Below are 18631 nucleotides of genomic sequence, written 5' to 3'. Positions count from 1 at the left end.
TATCGACAATTGCGTAGCTTTATGGAGGGTGCTCTTGATAAAGAAAATATTAAATTTTCTTTTGCTCCTCCTGCGGCTCCGCATTTTGGTGGTATTTATGAGCGCGGCATTCGTTCTGTAAAAGAACATATTGCTCGGATAGTCGGGGCTCAAATTTTAACATATGAAGAGTTTTACACTGTTTTGACGTTGATTGAGTCCGTTTTGAATTCGCGGCCTCTCACCCCATTGACCAATGATGTTGAAGATCTCAACGCTTTGACCCCAGGGCATTTCCTGACTCTCGAACCTTTAACATCATTGCCTGTGCCTGATTTTTCGGAGGTATCCCTCAATCGTTTGTCCCGATGGCAGTTGTTACAACGCATCCATAGGGATTTTTGGGCTCGATGGCGTAAGGAGTATTTACATACCTTGCAACAAAGGTCCAAATGGTTAGATTCTGGCTTTGTACCCAAAATCGGTAGTTTAGTTGTTTTGAAGGAGGATAATTTGGCTCCGTGTCAATGGCCTCTCGCGCGTCTTGTTGAATTGCATGCGGGCAAAGACGGGGTAGCTCGGGTAGCCACCGTGCATACGACTAACGGAACTTTGAAACGGCCTCTTGTCCGACTCTGTCCCTTGCCGATAGAGGACTAGATGTCAACTTTTCGTTACTTTAGATTTACTTTAGATTTACGTTTCGTTACTTTAGATTTAGTTTTTTTTGTTCGGGTTTGTTAGTACGACTGCGACAAAACCACCATTTTAATTTCAGTTTTGATTTGAGCTTAAGTTTTTAATATCTTTTGTTTAAGTATTTTAGTATTTTTTTTGTTTGTTGGATTTGTTTTTTTTTTGTCATTGCTTGTTGCCCAAGTTGTAAATATTATATTCCACTTCTGCCTGTGTACTTTCCTTGTTTCTTTCATTCAAAACCCCAACTGCTGGTTTTCTGGTTCCTCTTAGCTGTCCTCTAACTCCAGTAGCCTTACGTTTCTGTTACGTCCTCCTCGCTGGTTCCTTCTGTACGTTTGGTTGTTAAATTGTCTATATCCTCTGTTCGAATAATTCCGTTGGTTTTCTGTTGCTTCTCCTTCGTTCCGTTGTCCGAAGTTATTTCTTCTTCCTCTATCGTATTTGTTATAGTATCCTCTTCAGTATTGCTGTTGTCCTCTCCTATTTTCATAATTCGTCCTATAATTGAATACTCTTCCCTGTGCGTTCTCCTCTGTCGTATCAATCGATAAAAATTTAGATACTACTTCCTGCGGTGTTGTGAAATTACCTGCCTCCAGTATTAACTTAGCTCTATCCGTATTAATATTTCGTTTCATTGTTGCTACAACTTTTTCCGTTGTGTATTTTTTCGCTAATTCCAATGGCATTCCTTCCGCTATGTATGCTACCTTCAACTGTTCCGCTAGTTCCTCTACTTCAGATGCGTACACTGCTGCATCTTTGTTTCCTTGCCTTTTCTTTGCTAACTTGTCTATTATCGTTTTCGGATTGTCGCCTCTTAATTCTTTCTGCAGTGCCGCAGCTATAAGTGGTATCGTATCCTCTGTGGTTATCAGGTTTCTAGCCTTATTGGTCAATCTTGTCTTTATTAATGTTATCGCTGTTTCTTCATGTCCTTCGGCTATTTTTCCAAGTAGCTCTAATGCGTCTAAAAATGGTTGTAGTTTACCTGCGCTTCCATCAAACTCGTTGGGCAATACCTTGCTTGCAATATTCAAAAATTCGTTAATTGTCAGAACCATGTTTAGTATTTTTATATCTTGTTTTACGTCGCCTTTTTCCTCTTCTATTTCCTCGTTAGTTTTTTCCTCTATTTCTTCGTCACTTTTTTTCCTCTTCTACTTCTTCGTCGCTTTGTTCTTCCTCTATTTCCTGTACTCGTACGAACGCATAAATTTGACAGTCTTACGAGGTATAGTAAATATATATATATATATATATATATATATATATATATATATATATATATATATATACAGTATGTCCCTGTAAGTTGTATCCATATGGAAAACTTTTTTATTATTAATTTTACGAAAAAAAGTTTTTCTTAATAAAAAGCTCTGCATGGTCCAAAACCTAAGATTTAACTATCAAATATCAAATTTTTTGAATATTATACCAGGTATGTCAAAAAGTTTGAATGTCACTCAAGAGTAAAGTAGCTTTATTTTTCACAATATTGAAAATTGCTATTATGAAAAGTTGTTTGGAATTAAAAACTGTATTCTAGTATGCAATTACATCCTTCTAATTGAAAATTTTTTTTTTGAAAAATTATGGATAAATAACATTATTTTTAGTTATTTTAATTCAGATAACTCTTTTATTATGAATTTTACGAAAAAAAGTGATTCTTAATAAAAAGTTCTGCATGGTCTAAAATCTAAAATACAACCATCTGTTGTCAAATTTTATCAATTTTATACGAGGTATGTCAAAAAATATGAATTTCGCTCAAGAGTAAAATACGTTTATTTTTCACAATATCGAAAATTGTTATTATGAAAAGTTATTTAGAATTAAAAACTATATTTCATTATGTAATTACATCCTTCTAATTGAAATATTCCGAACTATAAAGGTACTTTATTTTTGATCTAAATTTATCTTTTTTTGGCATACCTCGTATAAAATTGATAAAATTTGATATAAGATTATTGTATTTTAAGTTTTAGACCATCCAGAACTTTTTATTAAGAATCACTTTTTTCGTAAAATTAATAATAAACGAGTTATCAGAATTGAAATAACTGAAAAAATAATGATAGTTATCCATAATTTCTCAAAATTTTCTTTTTCAATTAGAAGGATGTAATTGCATATTAGAATATAGTTTTTAATTCCAAACAACTTTTCATGATAGCAATTTCCAATATTACGAAAAATAAAGCTACTTTACTCTTGAGTGAAATTCAAACTTTTTGACATACCTTGTATAATATTCAAAAAATTTGATATTTGATGGTTAAATCTTAGGTTTTGGACCATGCAGAGCTTTTTATAAAGAATAACTTTTTTTCGTAAAATTAATAATAAAAAAGTTTTCCATATGGATACAATTTACAGGGAACATACTGTATATATATATATATATATATATTATATATATATATATATATATATATATATATATATATATATATATATATATATATATATATATATATATAACAGGTATATAATCTTTGCTGAACAGTTAGTAAACAAGGTTGAAATATTGGGGTAGCAGCAATCTCAAAGAAAACTCTTTATAATAATTCCAAGCTTTCGATAATGTTTATTATCATCTTCAGGGAAACTACAAATATAAATATACAGTATTTAACAATTAGTCTAATTAAAATCAATAAAAATTGTTATTTTTGTGCCATCAAAAATCCAAAACACCATAGTTTTCTCTCACTAAACCAGGTGTCAAGGATCCTCAAAAACACAAAAACAACAAAATATTGTTCTGAGAAATGTAGAGCTAATACCCTCACTAGAAACACCGCATATCACAGAACAACCTTACTAAAAAGTTATTTATTTGTTTTGGTACTTACATTGGTGTTTCTAGTGAGAGTATTAGCTCTACATTTCTCAGAACAATATTTTGTTGTTTTTGTGTTTTTGAGGATCCTTGACACCTGGTTTAGTGAGAGAAAACTATGGTGTTTTGGATTTTTGATGGCACAAAAATAACAATTTTTATTGATTTTAATTAGACTAATTGTTAAATACTGTATATTTATACTTGTAGTTTCCCTGAAGATGATAATAAACATTATCGAAAGCTTGGAATTATTATAAAGAGTTTTCTTTGAGATTGCTGCTACCCCAATATTTCAACCTTGTTGTTCTGAAGCTATTTCCTTGTGGCATTTTTATGATTAATTATTTATATGGGAAATAAGCCACAATTAAAATGAAAAAAATAATTTTATTAACGTTTCGACGCCCAAATCGGGTGCCGTTGTCAAAATACAAAATATTACTAAATAAACAAAAATGTTGTTGCTAAGCAAAAAAATTCTTCTAATAATTTATTTAATCTGACTCATTTATATTGGCAATTTAGACATATATTATACATTTTAAAGTAGAAGACTTTAAAATGATATTGTCAATATTTATGAGTTGCGTTCCTGGGACGACTTACTGAAAGATAGTTCATTCGATTACATGAAATCAACCCCAACTCAAGAATATCCGTCACAAAAAAATTATAGCATGTGATCTGTCTTTAAAAAGACAACCAAATGTAACGACAGTAAAATTCTCGCGTTAGAGACTTCATAGTAAATCACAAGGGAAAACCAGGAAAAAACCTTGTGATACTATCCCGACTAAAATCAAAGAAGCGGCTCTAATTCTGCTAAATGAAACCAATTGTGTCGCAAATTCCTCGGTAGAATGCAGTAGGATGTGGTTGCCCATACTGAAAGAGGAAGTCAACAGAAAGAAAATACCAAGATTAGTAAGTCAATAACATCGAGCTGGTACATATTTTATATTTTAGTATTACTTATATATCTAGTATTATTAATATTATTTATAATTTAAACATGTTACAAGTCAGAATTTGGTATTATTTTTTGAGAGTAAATTAGATGTAAGACCAAATACTTACGATGTCGGAATAGTATCACAAGGTTTTTTCCTGGTTTTCCCTTGTGATTTACTATGAAGTCTCTAACGCGAGAATTTTACTGTCGTTGCATTTGGTTGTCTTTTTAAAGACAGATCACATGCTATAATTTTTTTGTGACGGATATTCTTGAGTTGGGGTTGATTCCATGTAATCGAATGAACTATCTTTCAGTAAGTCGTCCCAGGAACGCAACTCATAAATATTGGCAATATCATTTTAAAGTCTTCTACTTTAAAATGTATAATATATGTCTAAATTGCCAATATAAATGAGTCAGATTAAATAAATTATTAGAAGAATTTTTTTGCTTAGCAACAACATTTTTGTTTATTTAGTAATATTTTGTATTTTGACAACGGCACCCGATTTGGGCGTCGAAACGTTAATAAAATTATTTTTTTCATTTTAATTGTGACTCATTTCCCATATAAATAATTATTCAACCTTGTTATATATATGTATATATATATATATATATATATATATATATATATATATATATATATATATATATATATATATAATATTATGTCAAAAATAGTAAAAATATAGTAAATTGTAATGAAAATCATTATATCAATCAAAATAAATCACCATAAAAATCAGTAGACAAATCAAAATGTCATAAAAATCAGTAGGTAAAATAATAATTGGATAAAAAAGTCGGCAAAGATAAAAATATATGCTAGTAAATATATAAAAATCATATAGAAATGTATCATTACGTCCTATAAATAACCATAATACTTGAGAATAGGTAGATAAAAAATAGGTAAAACTTAGATTATGTGTATTTTAAATTACGATTATATTATTATTATTATATTGTTAATTACGACTATATCGTGGAAATACTATAAGAACAGATAATATGGACTTACCACTTTAAACGTCTGTGTTCGTATCACCAAAAGTCCTCGCTGCACGTCCCGTACCATTGTCCATTTTCCCACGATGTTCCACCTTCATACCATTCCATCCTCAGCTCCGCGTCGGCCTCATGTCTCCATCCTTTTTATGTAGGCACCCCGCTGTTATCTAGGGTGGTCGAGGTGCAAGAACGTTGACGTTTCTTTCCATTTCTCCTTTCAGACTGCTAGTTCCATACGTCCTCGTCTGGTCTTAGATCGCCATATGATGGTTCCTGTTTATCTGAACCATCTCAGATAATTGAGGGGTGGTTATCCCCTACCATAAGGGTTGATGAAGTAACAATACTCACTGTAGATTCATTTATTGGTACGTTGAAGTAACTACGGTAAAGAGCTGGTGGTATATTATTTAGTAACTATGATGTTTACTCGTTGGGATTTCAAATACCAATGACTAATCTTTTCGCCATGAAAGTAGAACTCAAAGTGGATTCCCCTGTTTACTATTTGGTATAAATAAAAGTGAGAGTGTTTAGTAAAAGTGCTGAGTCGACTAGATTATAAATAACGAATACTAATTGTTATTTCAAACTGACCTTGTATCGAAAATCGACACATTGATGTGGTAATATAGGTCAATCGTATTTATTTATAAACAAACATATTTGTTTTACCAAAGACATTTAATTATTAAAAGAATTTGTCTTGATAAGATGATTACTGAGATGCAGTGTATCCCAATACTAGGCCCTCTTGTAATTTCTTCCACCTGCATAGATTCCCCTTCGGCCTCCTGCAGTTCGGAAGTAATCGTTGCATGTTTTGGTTCCCCAATGTTTCCAGCCTGTCTTGCTTTACCCTCTTCCAACGGTATAATACTTGCTCGCTGTAGAATATAATAAGGCTTCCATTGAAGCCTTTCGAGCTGTGCCTCTGAATCCTTATCAATTCGGAGACTTACATGCAGTCCTCCGTCAGCTGCTGGTTTGGAACTCAGAATTGCCCAACGACTGTTCCTTAGTTCAGGGTTTTGTTTTCCAATTCGTGCCAGTGGCACTTTCAGATCCTCATTTTTAGTCTCTGGAAGGTACATCAGTACACGCTTCGATTTTGGGAGTTCCTCAGCCTTAATGACCTTCCACTCCGTCTTTTCTTCCAAGAAATCCTTTGTGATCTTAAAGGACTCCTCGTCAGCACATATCAACCCATAGTATCCATCCATGAGCCGATTACCTTCGTAACGAGGTGCGCAAGGAACCTCATCGATAAGTTTAATTAGGGCCTCTTTTATTGCCCCAACGTCTTTTTCCGTTACAGATATGTCTGGGTATTCTTTGGGAATTATTGCCGTCTTTATTCCCGTAAGAGCAGCTTTGTAGTTGCTGCTGAGCTCTTTAAAAGAGGCAGCAGCAGTCCTGCTCTTTTTTGTTAATTTCTCCTCAGGAGTGCTTCTATCAGACACAGTCCGCTTGACAGCTTGTGTGATTTCGGCATTTCCAGGAGTTTTATTTTGAGGTCTAGGAGGTAATTTGACCTTAGAAGTGTCAATTCCCTGTTCTCTCATTTTCCGAAGCTTTCTTCTCTGTGCCCCAGATATTTTTGGCCGAGAAACCTTATTCTCAGCATCTTTTAAAGGAGTCCGCATTGCGTCCTCAGTATTTTTATTACCCGATGTGATGGGATTATTTTGTTCCAGATTCTGCCGAACAGTCTCAGTGGAAGTTTGATTGTTTGTTGGGTCCTCCTGCGAGACCCCTAGGGTTAAATTTTTTAAATTTTTGCATGGTTCCATATTGATCCCACGAGTATGGGAGAAATAAACTGTCCATACCAGCAGCGCTCCCTGTGCCGGTACAAGGCCTTAAATGAAAGGGGGTGTGGCCTGGTTCCCCCAGTCGACCGTTTGAGACAGTTCAATTTAGACACACAACTGCCATGCAGGCCTGGGCACGGTACAATTACACCTTTACCTTGTGTGTTGGGGGTGTAGGTTTAGTGGGAAAAAGGATGAAGGAGGGATAGCATTTTCTGGTTTTACTCGGAGTGTAGGATAGATACAGCTGGTAGATAATATCGGGTCGGTTGACTATATATTGGCGATGTGAACAGTGCCGTAGAATGTAGATGTGGCAGTGAAGACCAGAGGGTCTTCTACTTAAATTTACGCCAGGGTAGTGGTACAACCAGACATGGGTGGGTTAACTTAGGGTGGGCTAATTCTTGGTCGCTGAAGCAGTTCATACATTCCTAGTCTCTCGAGTACCTAGGAAAGATTCCCAGATACTCCAGAGAGCTAAGTCGTGACAGGAACCGGTCTAGCGAGGTTGTTTCACGTCCTTTCATACTTACCATGCATTAGGCCTAGCCCGTTTATAGGGGGTGCCTTCTTTCATCGGAGAGCTCCTTATTAGGGAGATCCCATGCATTCGTACACACATACTTGATCCACTTCCTGCGCCAGACTACAGGCCTATCTGAACAGTCAGCTTAAGCCCCCGAACCAACGTCAAGGTCGTGAAGCCCCTATCGGGAGAATTTCGGAGTTATTGCTACATTTATTAAAAAAAATTTAAACAATTTATAAAAATCAATTTTTTCGGCCAGGGTAGACATTTTTTAGGTTCTTTGGATAATTGGTAACAAAAAAGGTCTTTTGTAATTTTTATCTAAAGTTAATCGTTTTCGAGTTATAAACAATTTCAAACTGAAAAAAAAAAACGAAAAACGGCGATTTTCAAGGTTCAAAAACTCAAGTAAAAAAATAATTTTTGAAATTACAAATTACCTAAATTCAAGATCAAACCTTCTTCTATCATATAGGTCTAGATCCCGCGTATGAAAAAAAATTTGATTATTGGCAAGCTGAAAATTTGTTAATAGCTTAAGGGTGTCTAGTCGGATAAACTTTGATATATGGGAACACTGTAACAGGGGCAGTTTTAATTGTGGAACAGGTTAAAAATTTGGAACGGTCAGACCACGAAAACGGCACATTTATTTTGTCCGACAGAACAGACTTAAACTCTCCGAACAGAGATTAAACTCTCATGCAAAAATCAGACTGCTATTTAACACTTGTCATAATTCCTGTCATTTGACATATTCTACATGTTCCACTCATTAAAACGCCCATTTGATGATAAACAGCAGTCTGATTTTTGCATATGAGAGTTTAATCTCTGTTCGGAGAGTTTAAGTCTGTTCTGTCGGACAATATACATGTGCCGTTTTCGTGGTCTGATCGTTCCAAATTGTTAACCTGTTCCACAATTAAAACTTCCCCTGTTCCAGTGTTCCCATATATCAAAGTTTGTCCGACTAGACACCCTTAAGCTATTAACAAATTTTCAGCTTGCTATTAATCAACTTTTTTTCATACGCGGGATCCAGACCTAATATACTTGTAAGAATTTTTGGCACGTTTTATTCTAAAATATTGTTTTTTTTTATTATTAATGAAGCGCATATGAGATAACGAGCGCATTAACAACTAAAAAATAATAAAAAATGAATAACCATTTTCAATTTCGTTGCAACACTAAACTACAACCGCATCATTATTCCAGTTCAATCAGAGAGTGCAGCAAGCACCTCTACCGGTTTCGAAACTTATTAGTCTCTTATCAGGAGGCACATATGCTGCTCTCCCTGACCCAACTAGGACAAACCCCGGCGTGCAGTCACGGATTGCAACGAACGAAATGGCAGGGATGCTCTAGCGGCAACTGCTATCACAAAACTAAGTTTTCAATCTAGTAGGTAGCACATAAAACAACATCCAAAAATGTCATTCTACATCCTACCAGACTGAAAAGCAACAGACTTTTTTAAAAAATATTATTTTAAAATGAAACAAGTAGTCCAGGAACCGAAGCTTTTCACCTCGCAATTTTTACAGAATGGATCGATTTGCTTAAAAATTTGAAAATAAGTAGTATATAGTATATAGTATATAGTCCAAGGATAAAAATCTATATGATGCCGAAATGAGCTTTTACCATGGGGGTGGTTGCCACCCCATCTCGGGGGTGAAAACTTTTTATTATATTTTGACCGCAAAAATTGATAAAAACATTAATTCTAAGCTAAAAATGTTTTATACATTTTTTGATAAAATTAATAGTTTTCGATTTATTCGCTATCGAAAGTGTTAGTTTTATTCGAAAAAATCAATGTTTTTCGATAATACTCATTTACAATTCACTCAATATTTACCGTAGAAAAAATTTTTTCTAACCAAGTTCTTGGGAATTAAATAACCTACAATTTCATATTTAAACATTTTTTCGTATCTCTGATGCTAATCTTTCTATTCTGAAGAAAAGGCCATTTTTTTCCAAACTACAAACTCCATTTTTTTTAAACTAATCATTCTAAGCCGGTAAAACTTCTAGAACCTATTAATAATACCTAAATAAAGAAGTCCATATAAGGTCAATGACTAATTTTAAATCGTAAATCGGGTGGTGATTAGGAGGTTGCTTCCGATCACTTTTTCGCTGAAAAAAATAGGGACTGACGTTCTTTTCATTATAATTCACTTAATTTTTGAGCTAGAGACTTTTTTATTTCTGAAGATAGATATTTTTAAATACTTTAAATTAGTTTGAACAAGTTATGCTCGAAAAAATGCATAGTTTTCCGTCTTTTGACTTTCAAACTACAATATTTAGCATTTGACGAAGAAGAGCTAACATATACTAAAGTATAGCTCGATTACTATTTGGTCTTAAAGAAAATTAAAAAACGGTTTTGTTTATTTATTTAAAAGATACATTTTTGTTAAGTAAAGTTGTTTTGATAAAACGAAAATTTTGGAGTTATTAGCAGAAAATATTAAAAACATTGATTTTTTCAATATAAAACTAACACTTTCGATAGCGAATAAATCGAAAAATATTAATTTTATCAAAAAAATGTAGATACAGTTTTTTGCTTAGAATGAATGTTTTTACCAACTTTTGCGGTCAAAAGATAATAAAAAATGTCCACCCCCGAGTTGGGGTGGCAACCACCCCCATGGAAAAAGTGCCTTTCGGCATCATATAGATTTTAATCCTTGTACTATTCACTACTTATTCTCAAAATTTCAAGCAAATCGATCAATTCTGTAAAAATTGCGAGGTTTTGTCCTATTTAAGCTTCATTACTTGGACTAAAGACCAAATTGCTTATCGGTAGCTGATAAAATTAGGCTTGAACTTGAATCTGGGCACTTCGTAGTTTTAAAAATAATATTTTTTACTTGTGTTTTTGAACCTAGAAAATCGCCATTTTTCGATTTTTTTGCAGTTTTAAATTGTTTATAACTCGGAAACGATTAGCTTTAGAGGAAAAATACAAAAAATATTTTTTGTTCACAATGATCGAAGGAACCTAAAATAATGTCTACCCGGGCCGAAAAAATTTATTTTTATAAATTGTGTAAAAATTATTTTTTAATAAATGTAGCAATAACTCAGCCCTTATGGCATTTAGGTATAGGGAATATCATATGAAAAATAATCAGTATCCCTAAGAATTTTAAAACGCAAAAAATATATAGGGTGTTCTAATTGAAATAAGAAAGTTCATTTAGTCCATGTGGTGAGACCGCTCCCGTCTGGAAAAATTTCTGATTCGGTTTCTTTGTGGATTCCTATTCAAAAATGCCCCCTTTAAACAAATCTGAAGGGTGCCGGGCGGAATTTTTGGGCAGAAATTGTTTAAACAATTTTTTTAAACAAATACAGAATATCACGTTTTTTTGCTCCGGAACATATATTTTTAAGTTTTTTCGGTCATTCTGAACAAGAAAGGTATCTTGTAAATTTTCTCAAAAATTGATAGTTTTCGAGTTATAGGCGATTTAAAATCTGAAAAATGCGAAAATACGCATTTTCGAGGCTTAAAAACTTATATTCCAATTAGTATTTTTGAGGTTGCCGGACACTTAAATTGAAGACTAAATATTCAGCTTCCAGATTCTGAAGAGTGATCGCGTCTAACTTTAATTTATACTGTTGTTTTTTAATTGTTAAATATGCGTGTTTATCCGATTTTTTTGCCGGTGCGGTGCGCTCTGTTTCAAAAATCTCCTATTTTCCTCCGAAAAATATTTTTTCTAGATTCTTTGGGACATTCTAAATAAAATAAGTTTCCTGACATTTTTTTCAAAAGTTAATAGTTTTAAAGTTATAAGCGATTTAAAATCTGAAAATGCGTTTTTTTGTCATTTTTCGGATTTTAAATCGCTTATAACTTAAAAACTATTAACTTTTGAGAAAAATGTCAAGAAAATTATTTTAATTAGAATGTCATAAAGAATCTAGAAAAAATATTTTTCGGAGGAAAATAGGAGATTTTTGAAACGGAGCGCGCCGCACCGGCAAAAAAATCGGATAAACACGCATATTTAAAAATTAAAAAACAACGGTATAAATTAAAGTTGACGCGATCACTCTTCAGAATCTTGAAGCTGAATGTTCATTCTTCAATCTAAGTATCCGGCAACCTCAAAAATGCTAATTTAAATATGAGTTTTTAAGCCTCGAAAATGCGTATTTTCGCATTTTTCAGATTTTAAATGACCTATAACTCCAAAACTATCAATTTCTGAGAAAAATTACAAGATACCTTTCTTGTTTAGATTGACCCAAAAAATCTAAAAATGTATGTTCCATAGCAAAGAAACATGATCTTTTGTATTTGTTTAAAAAAATTGTTTAAACAATTTCTGCCCAAAAATTCCGCCCGGCACCCTTCAGATTTGTTTAAAGGGGGCATTTTTGAATAGGAATCCACAAAGAAACCGAATCAGAAATTTTTTTCAGACGGGAGCGGTCTCACCACATGGACTAATTAGATTTCCAGAAAAACGAAAGATTTGACAACAATGTAATTACCACTATAACATTGGCTGCATTAAAGGACCCTCACACACCAAAATCCAAAAAAATCGTTCTAGCGGTTTCCGAAAAATTACCGTGTTGCCAGACTTTTTCGCAACCCTGTATATGCGAATGTATATACAATACATTATATTATAGGGTGTCCCAAAAGTAGCGAAACATAGGATCAAAAAAGTGAAAAATACGTTTTCAATAATTTTCGAAAATCTATCGAATGACACCAAACACGACCCCCCACTCCACATCCTGGAGGTGGGTCGGGGTCGGGGGGTAACTTTAAAATCTTAAATGTAAACCCCTCCTCCCTTAAATTCCTCGCGTAAAAGTAAGCAACTTTTATTCCAGACATTTTTTTGAATGGTGATATCGTGGATTTATCGTGATACCACAGGTAAATTATAGAAGCGGTCTAATATCTCGAGAAGTACACTTCCAAATAAAAAACCAAAAAACACGTGTTTAATATTTTTCAAAAACCTACCGGATTATAGCAAAAAGGCCCCCCACTCTACACCCTGGAGGTGGGGTGGGGGATAACTCTATATTCTTAAATTGGAACCCCCCGTTTTTTATTAGAATTTTGGATTACTCATGAAAGAATAAGTAACATTTATTCGAAATTTTTTTAGAATTGTTGATATATGGCGCTAATAAATCGTATTTTTCCAATTATAGCGCCATCTAGCAACAATTCTAAAAAACGTTTCGAATAAGTATTACGTAATTTTTCATGGGGAATCCAAATCAGCAATAAAAACTCAGGGTTCCTATCTAAGATTTTAAAGTTATTCCCCACCCCACCTCCAGGAGGTGAGATGGAGAGTCATGTTTGGTATTATTTGATAGGCTTTTGAAAAATATTGAAAATGGATTTTTTGGTTTTTCATTTGGAAGTGTATTTCTCGAGAAATATATATTTCTCGACCGTTTCTGTAATTTTCCTATGTATAGTATCACGATAAATCGTTTTTTGTCGATTATAATGCCGATTATATCTATCCACAATTCGAAAAAATGCCTTGAATACAAGTTGCTTACTTTTAGGTAAGGAATCCAAATCTGCAATAAAAACGGGTTTTCTATTTAAGATTTTAAAGTTACCCCCAATCCACCCCATTCGTGTTTGATGTCACCCGATAGATTTTAAAAAATATTGAATACGTATTTTTCATTTTTTCGATCCGATGTTCGGTTCGCGAAATATTCGACCGTTCCGCTACTTTTGGGACACCCTGTATAATATATGTAAATAATATATGTTACGATTAGTCTGGGAAATACAAAGGGAAATAAATGGTGCCTCAGATGTCACTAAAGATGATCGGATAAATTTAGACCAAGACTATTAACTACATTGTAATGTATTACCTAATATTATATTTATAAGAACTAATATTGGATGTACACTTCTTCGACAAGAAAAATTAAACGTAGGTACAATACAAATGGTCACAGTAGATCACATATTGACTAGCATACCAGCAAAGATTAAAACAAAAAGGTAAAAATAACTTGAAAATGCTACTAAACTCTTCGAAGCCTTCAATTATTGAACTCGTCTTCTGCTCAATGCCTTTGAGCTCTAGAAAAATATGCACACACAATCTAGTGGGCCAAGGAGAGAAGAAATTATCAATATGAAGGCAACGAAATATCAAAACTTATAATTAAAGCGAAATAAACATTATTTAAATTCAAATTTGAACACTAAGATAAAACTTAAAATATAAACTAGCCATCATGAGCTACATGGTTAAATGAAGGATCTTTAAATTAAATTATTCTAACATTACTAATTTAAGGTCAACGAAAGCTTTAATTTGATTAAGAATATCATGTCGATGCTTTCTATTAAGACCATACTAAACTATTATCTATTTTAGGGAAACCACATTGGTAGTATATGGATTTTCTCTTGTTGGTATGGTCATATTTACCTTTACTATATCTAAAGGAATTTATGTTGTGTACATAATATCTGGACTTCTTGGGTAAGTAATCATCACTTAACATACTTTCGTAAACAATAATGAATAAAAATAATTATTTTTTAACTGATTTAAACTATTTTAGTAAAATAAAAATGTATACCATATTTTAGTATAATTCTAACTGATTTCTACTCACAAAAGAAAGTATTCTTATGTTTCTGTACAGTTTTCTATTTCTGCCGTACACCGTCTCTGATTTCCATTTTGCTCTTTGCCGTTTTGTGGAGATATTATTGCTCTTAGCATAATCAATATAAAATATATTTTACACGTGATTTTGAATAAAAAGAGTTAGGTACCAACCTCACTCAAAGTCAATAATCAAAGTAAACATAAACTCTACTGGCCGTGACCGACCAGGTTCGTGATGTAGCAATATTTTCATGCATATATAAGTAAACAAAAGCAGGTGGAAAAGGTTCATGGTTCGTATTTTGTTATTAGACGTTAACGTATCGAAATAGATTAGATAGGTCGTAATATTAGGTATTGTTGACAGTAGTTATGTTATGGCTAGTCCCCGATTGTGAATTGTAAATACATAAATATACTGTAACTGTCAATAAAATACAGTTTTATTCAATACGGACCAGAAAAGAGATTAAAAATATCAACCCTCTGCTTTCATTAAAACAGTTTCATTGTACCGGGTGTCCCAATAAGAATGGCTCTCGGCCATATCTCAGGAACCGTTTATAGTACAGCGTTGAGAAAAAAATTTTTATAACAAAAGTTGTCTCGGGAAAAGACTGGAAATTATTTTCATAATTGTAGGTTCACCGCTAGAGGGCGTAATTGAATATCAAAAATTAAAAAATCTAAATTTTACAAAATTTGCCTAATGAAAGTGCACTGGAAATCCGATCATCGTATTCTTCATAAAATTCTCCGCATATTTGATTTCACTAGTTTAAGTCTACCCTTGCAAATAAGAGGTGGGGGTGAGTGGGAACCTTGTTATGAAAAAATGGCTGTAAGTCCAAACTTGGTCTTGTTGAAAACAGCTCTTTTTCGTCAATGTAAAGGTTATAATTTCGAACCAGCTTACTAAGTAATATGCCAGCTAGGAGGCGTTTATTTAATTTTTTTCAGAAATCTAGTTTTCTTTGCAAAATATTAAATACAAGTATGCATTTTTAATCCTATATTACAAAATTAGACTAAATTAGCAACAGAATAGCGAAAACCGCATGTTGATACCTTTCTTCTATCTTGAGATATCTTCCGAAACGTGTAAATTTAAAAACGTAACTGTTACTGCCACCGGTAAATGAAGTTAAGGAAAAGTAGTGCGCTGTGGAAAAAAACAAAGGAACATTTTCCAGATATCAACATATATAAGAGGGCTTTCCAACGCTTCTCATTTCTTTCGAACCTCTGTCATATATGGTACATTATAGTCCTGTCGCCAGGGGGGGTACAACGGCCTCCTGTATTCAGATGGACTTACCCAAGTTTTTTTATGTATTTTGACCTGTAGAACACGAATTTTTTGGGTAACAGTTGATCCGCATGTCGATAAGATTGCTATAAACCAAGAAGTTGAGGAATCACATAACAGCGATTTCTCGCAAAACAAAACATTTTTTTGTATTTTTTGGGCCATTCTAACCAAAAAATGCTCCTACAAATTTTTTCGTAGGATGCATAGTTTTCGAGATAAACGCGGTTGAACTTTCAAAAAATCGAAAAATTGCAATTTTTGAACCCGAATAACTTTTGATTAAAAAATAAAATAGCAATTCTGCTTACCGCATTTGAAAGTTCAAGTCAAATTATATCGGTTTTAATTATTTGTATTGCTAAAAATTTATTATTTTATTGTTAAAAAAAGCTATAAACACCTAGTGCTTGAGTGATGTTTTCAATAATTTCTCATTTAAAATCGAACGAGTAGGTAGAAGAGGTAAAAGTGCAAGCGGGGCTATTTCTACGTAGCATGCATTAAAACGCATGTATTAGTCACGGGAAACTATGTATTTATAGCTTTTTTTTTAACAATCAAAAAATAAATTTTTAGCAGTGCAAATATTCAAAACAGATATAATTTGACTCAAACTATTGAAGGCGGTAAGCAGAATTGCTATTTTATTTTTTATTCAAAGGTTATTCGGGTTCAAAAATTGCAATTTTTCGATTTTTTGAAAGTTCAACCGCGTTTATCTCGAAAACTATGCATCCTACGAAAAAACTTGTATTAACATTTTTTGGTTAGAATGACCCAAAAAATCCCAAAAAATGTTTTGTTTTGCGAGAAATCGCTGTTATGTAATTCCTCAACTTCTTTGTTTATAACAATCTTATCGACATCCGGATCAACTGTTACCCAAAAAATTCGTGATCTACGGGCCAAAATACATAAAAAAAACTTGGGTAAGTTCATCTGAATTAAGAAGGCCGTTGTAAGCCCCCTGGCGACAGGACTATTAATATTATACACGAATTATACGATATTATGACAGAGGCTCGAAACAAATGAAAAGCTCTGAAAAGCCCTATTAATTAAAGCAACAATAAGACAAACAACACTATAAAATATAACAAAGAAATAAAAACAATTATTTAGTGATGACCTAAATGTTCAAATTGTTGCCCATCATTTTCGATGCATTACTCTTTCTAGAGTAGATTGAACAGCAGTCTCAATTTCTGCTCTCGAAATGTTTTCTCGAGTAATGTAGTAAATTCTTGCATCGAAAATGATGTGCAACAATTTGAACATTTAGGTCGTCACTAAGTAGCTGTATTTATTTCTTTGTTATATTTTGTGTTGTTTGTCTTATTGTTATTTTAATTAATTATAGTTATATACGATAACATCTGGAAAATGTTTCTTTGTATTTTCCGTAGTACACTACTTTTTCTTAACTGTTTACCGGTGACGGTAACAGTTATGTTTAAAATTTACACGTTTTTTAAGATATCTCGAGATAGAAAAAAGGTATCGACATGCGGTTTTCGCTACTCTATTGCTAATTTAATCTAATTTTATAATACAGGATTAAAAATGCATACTTGTATTTAATATTTTCCAAGGAAAACTAGATTTCTGAAAAATATTAAATAACGCCTCCTAGCTGGCAAATTACTTATTAGGCTGGTTCGAAATTATAACTCTTACATTGCCGAAAAAGATTTGCTTTCAACAAGACCAAAGTTTGCAAAATTCGATTTAGCAGAACCGGACTTACAGCCATTTTTTCATCCCACTCACCCCTACCTCTTATTTGCAAAGGTAGACTTAAACTTGCCAAATCAAATATGCGTAGAATTTTATGAAGAATACGATGATCGGATTTCCAGCGCACTTTCATTAGGCAAATTTTGTAAAATTTAGATTTTTTAATTTTTAATATTCAATTACGCCCTCTAGCGGTGAACCTACAATTATGAAAATAATTTTCAGGCTTTTCCCGAGACAACTTTTGTTATAAAAATTTTTTTCCCAAAGCTGTACTATAAACGGTTCCTGAGATATGGCCGAGAGTCATTCTTATTGGGACTGCCGGTAGCATATTTACAGATGCTTGCGTGTGTAGACACCAGGGTGTTGAAATCAGTTAGGGTTTGGAGAAACGGTACATTTACAGATGCTAGCGCGTGATGACACCACGGTGTTGAAACCAGTTAGGGTTTGAAAAAACAGTACGTTTACAGACGCTAGCGCGTGTTGACACTAGGGTGTTAAAATCAGTTAGGGTTTGGAAAAACAGTACATTTACAAATACTAACAGATTTGGACACCAGAGTGTTGAAACCAGCTAGCTTTTTTAGTGCTTATACATGCATAGATGCTAACGGCTATTGATTTTGATTTTATATACCTACTGTTGTGGAAAAATATTTAAGTGATTTAGGTATTAATGAATAATTAAACGTTGTTGGGATATAAACAATAATACAGAGAGAGTGTGTAATTTGGAATAAATTCAATATCTCAAATACTAATTGTTTTTTTGAAAAATGCTCAGACCCGTCGATTAGTATTTCAAATTGTCCTTTTTGATATACAATAATAATGTATACAGGGTGTCCCAATTTAGATATATGACGTCATCGTTGATTTTCTTAAATGGCAACACTGTCATTTTGATATCCATTTTGATAGGGTGTAAAAAGTTATACACAACTGCAAAATTTCAAATTTTCATTCCCTACCATTAACAAGATAATAAAAAATAACAAAGTTATGAAAAGCAATAAGTAATCAAATAATAATTGAATTTAATTATTTCAATTAAGCAA

General features: G+C 33.0%; 1 protein-coding gene across 12 annotated transcripts in view; it reads left to right on the top strand.

Moving 5' to 3' along the window:
* LOC114336930 (uncharacterized MFS-type transporter C09D4.1) overlaps positions 1–18631 on the top strand; it is a 467061-nt gene that overhangs the window by 358074 nt on the left and 90356 nt on the right. For all 12 annotated transcript variants that reach the window (XR_007695792.1, XR_007695791.1, XM_050641711.1 and 9 more), the window contains one exon: positions 14279–14386. Coding sequence is in view for 10 of the 12 variants with exons in the window: in XM_050641711.1 (XP_050497668.1) it covers positions 14279–14386 (108 nt within the window). In the remaining 2 variants the exon portion in view is untranslated. The remainder of the gene's footprint in view (positions 1–14278; positions 14387–18631) is intronic.

This window comes from Diabrotica virgifera, chromosome 1 (genome assembly GCF_917563875.1).
Source record: "Diabrotica virgifera virgifera chromosome 1, PGI_DIABVI_V3a".
In the NCBI taxonomy this organism is placed as follows: Eukaryota; Metazoa; Arthropoda; class Insecta; order Coleoptera; family Chrysomelidae; genus Diabrotica; species Diabrotica virgifera.
The sequence above is the reverse complement of the archived record's forward strand: the minus strand, read 5'-3'. Positions and strand labels throughout refer to the sequence as shown.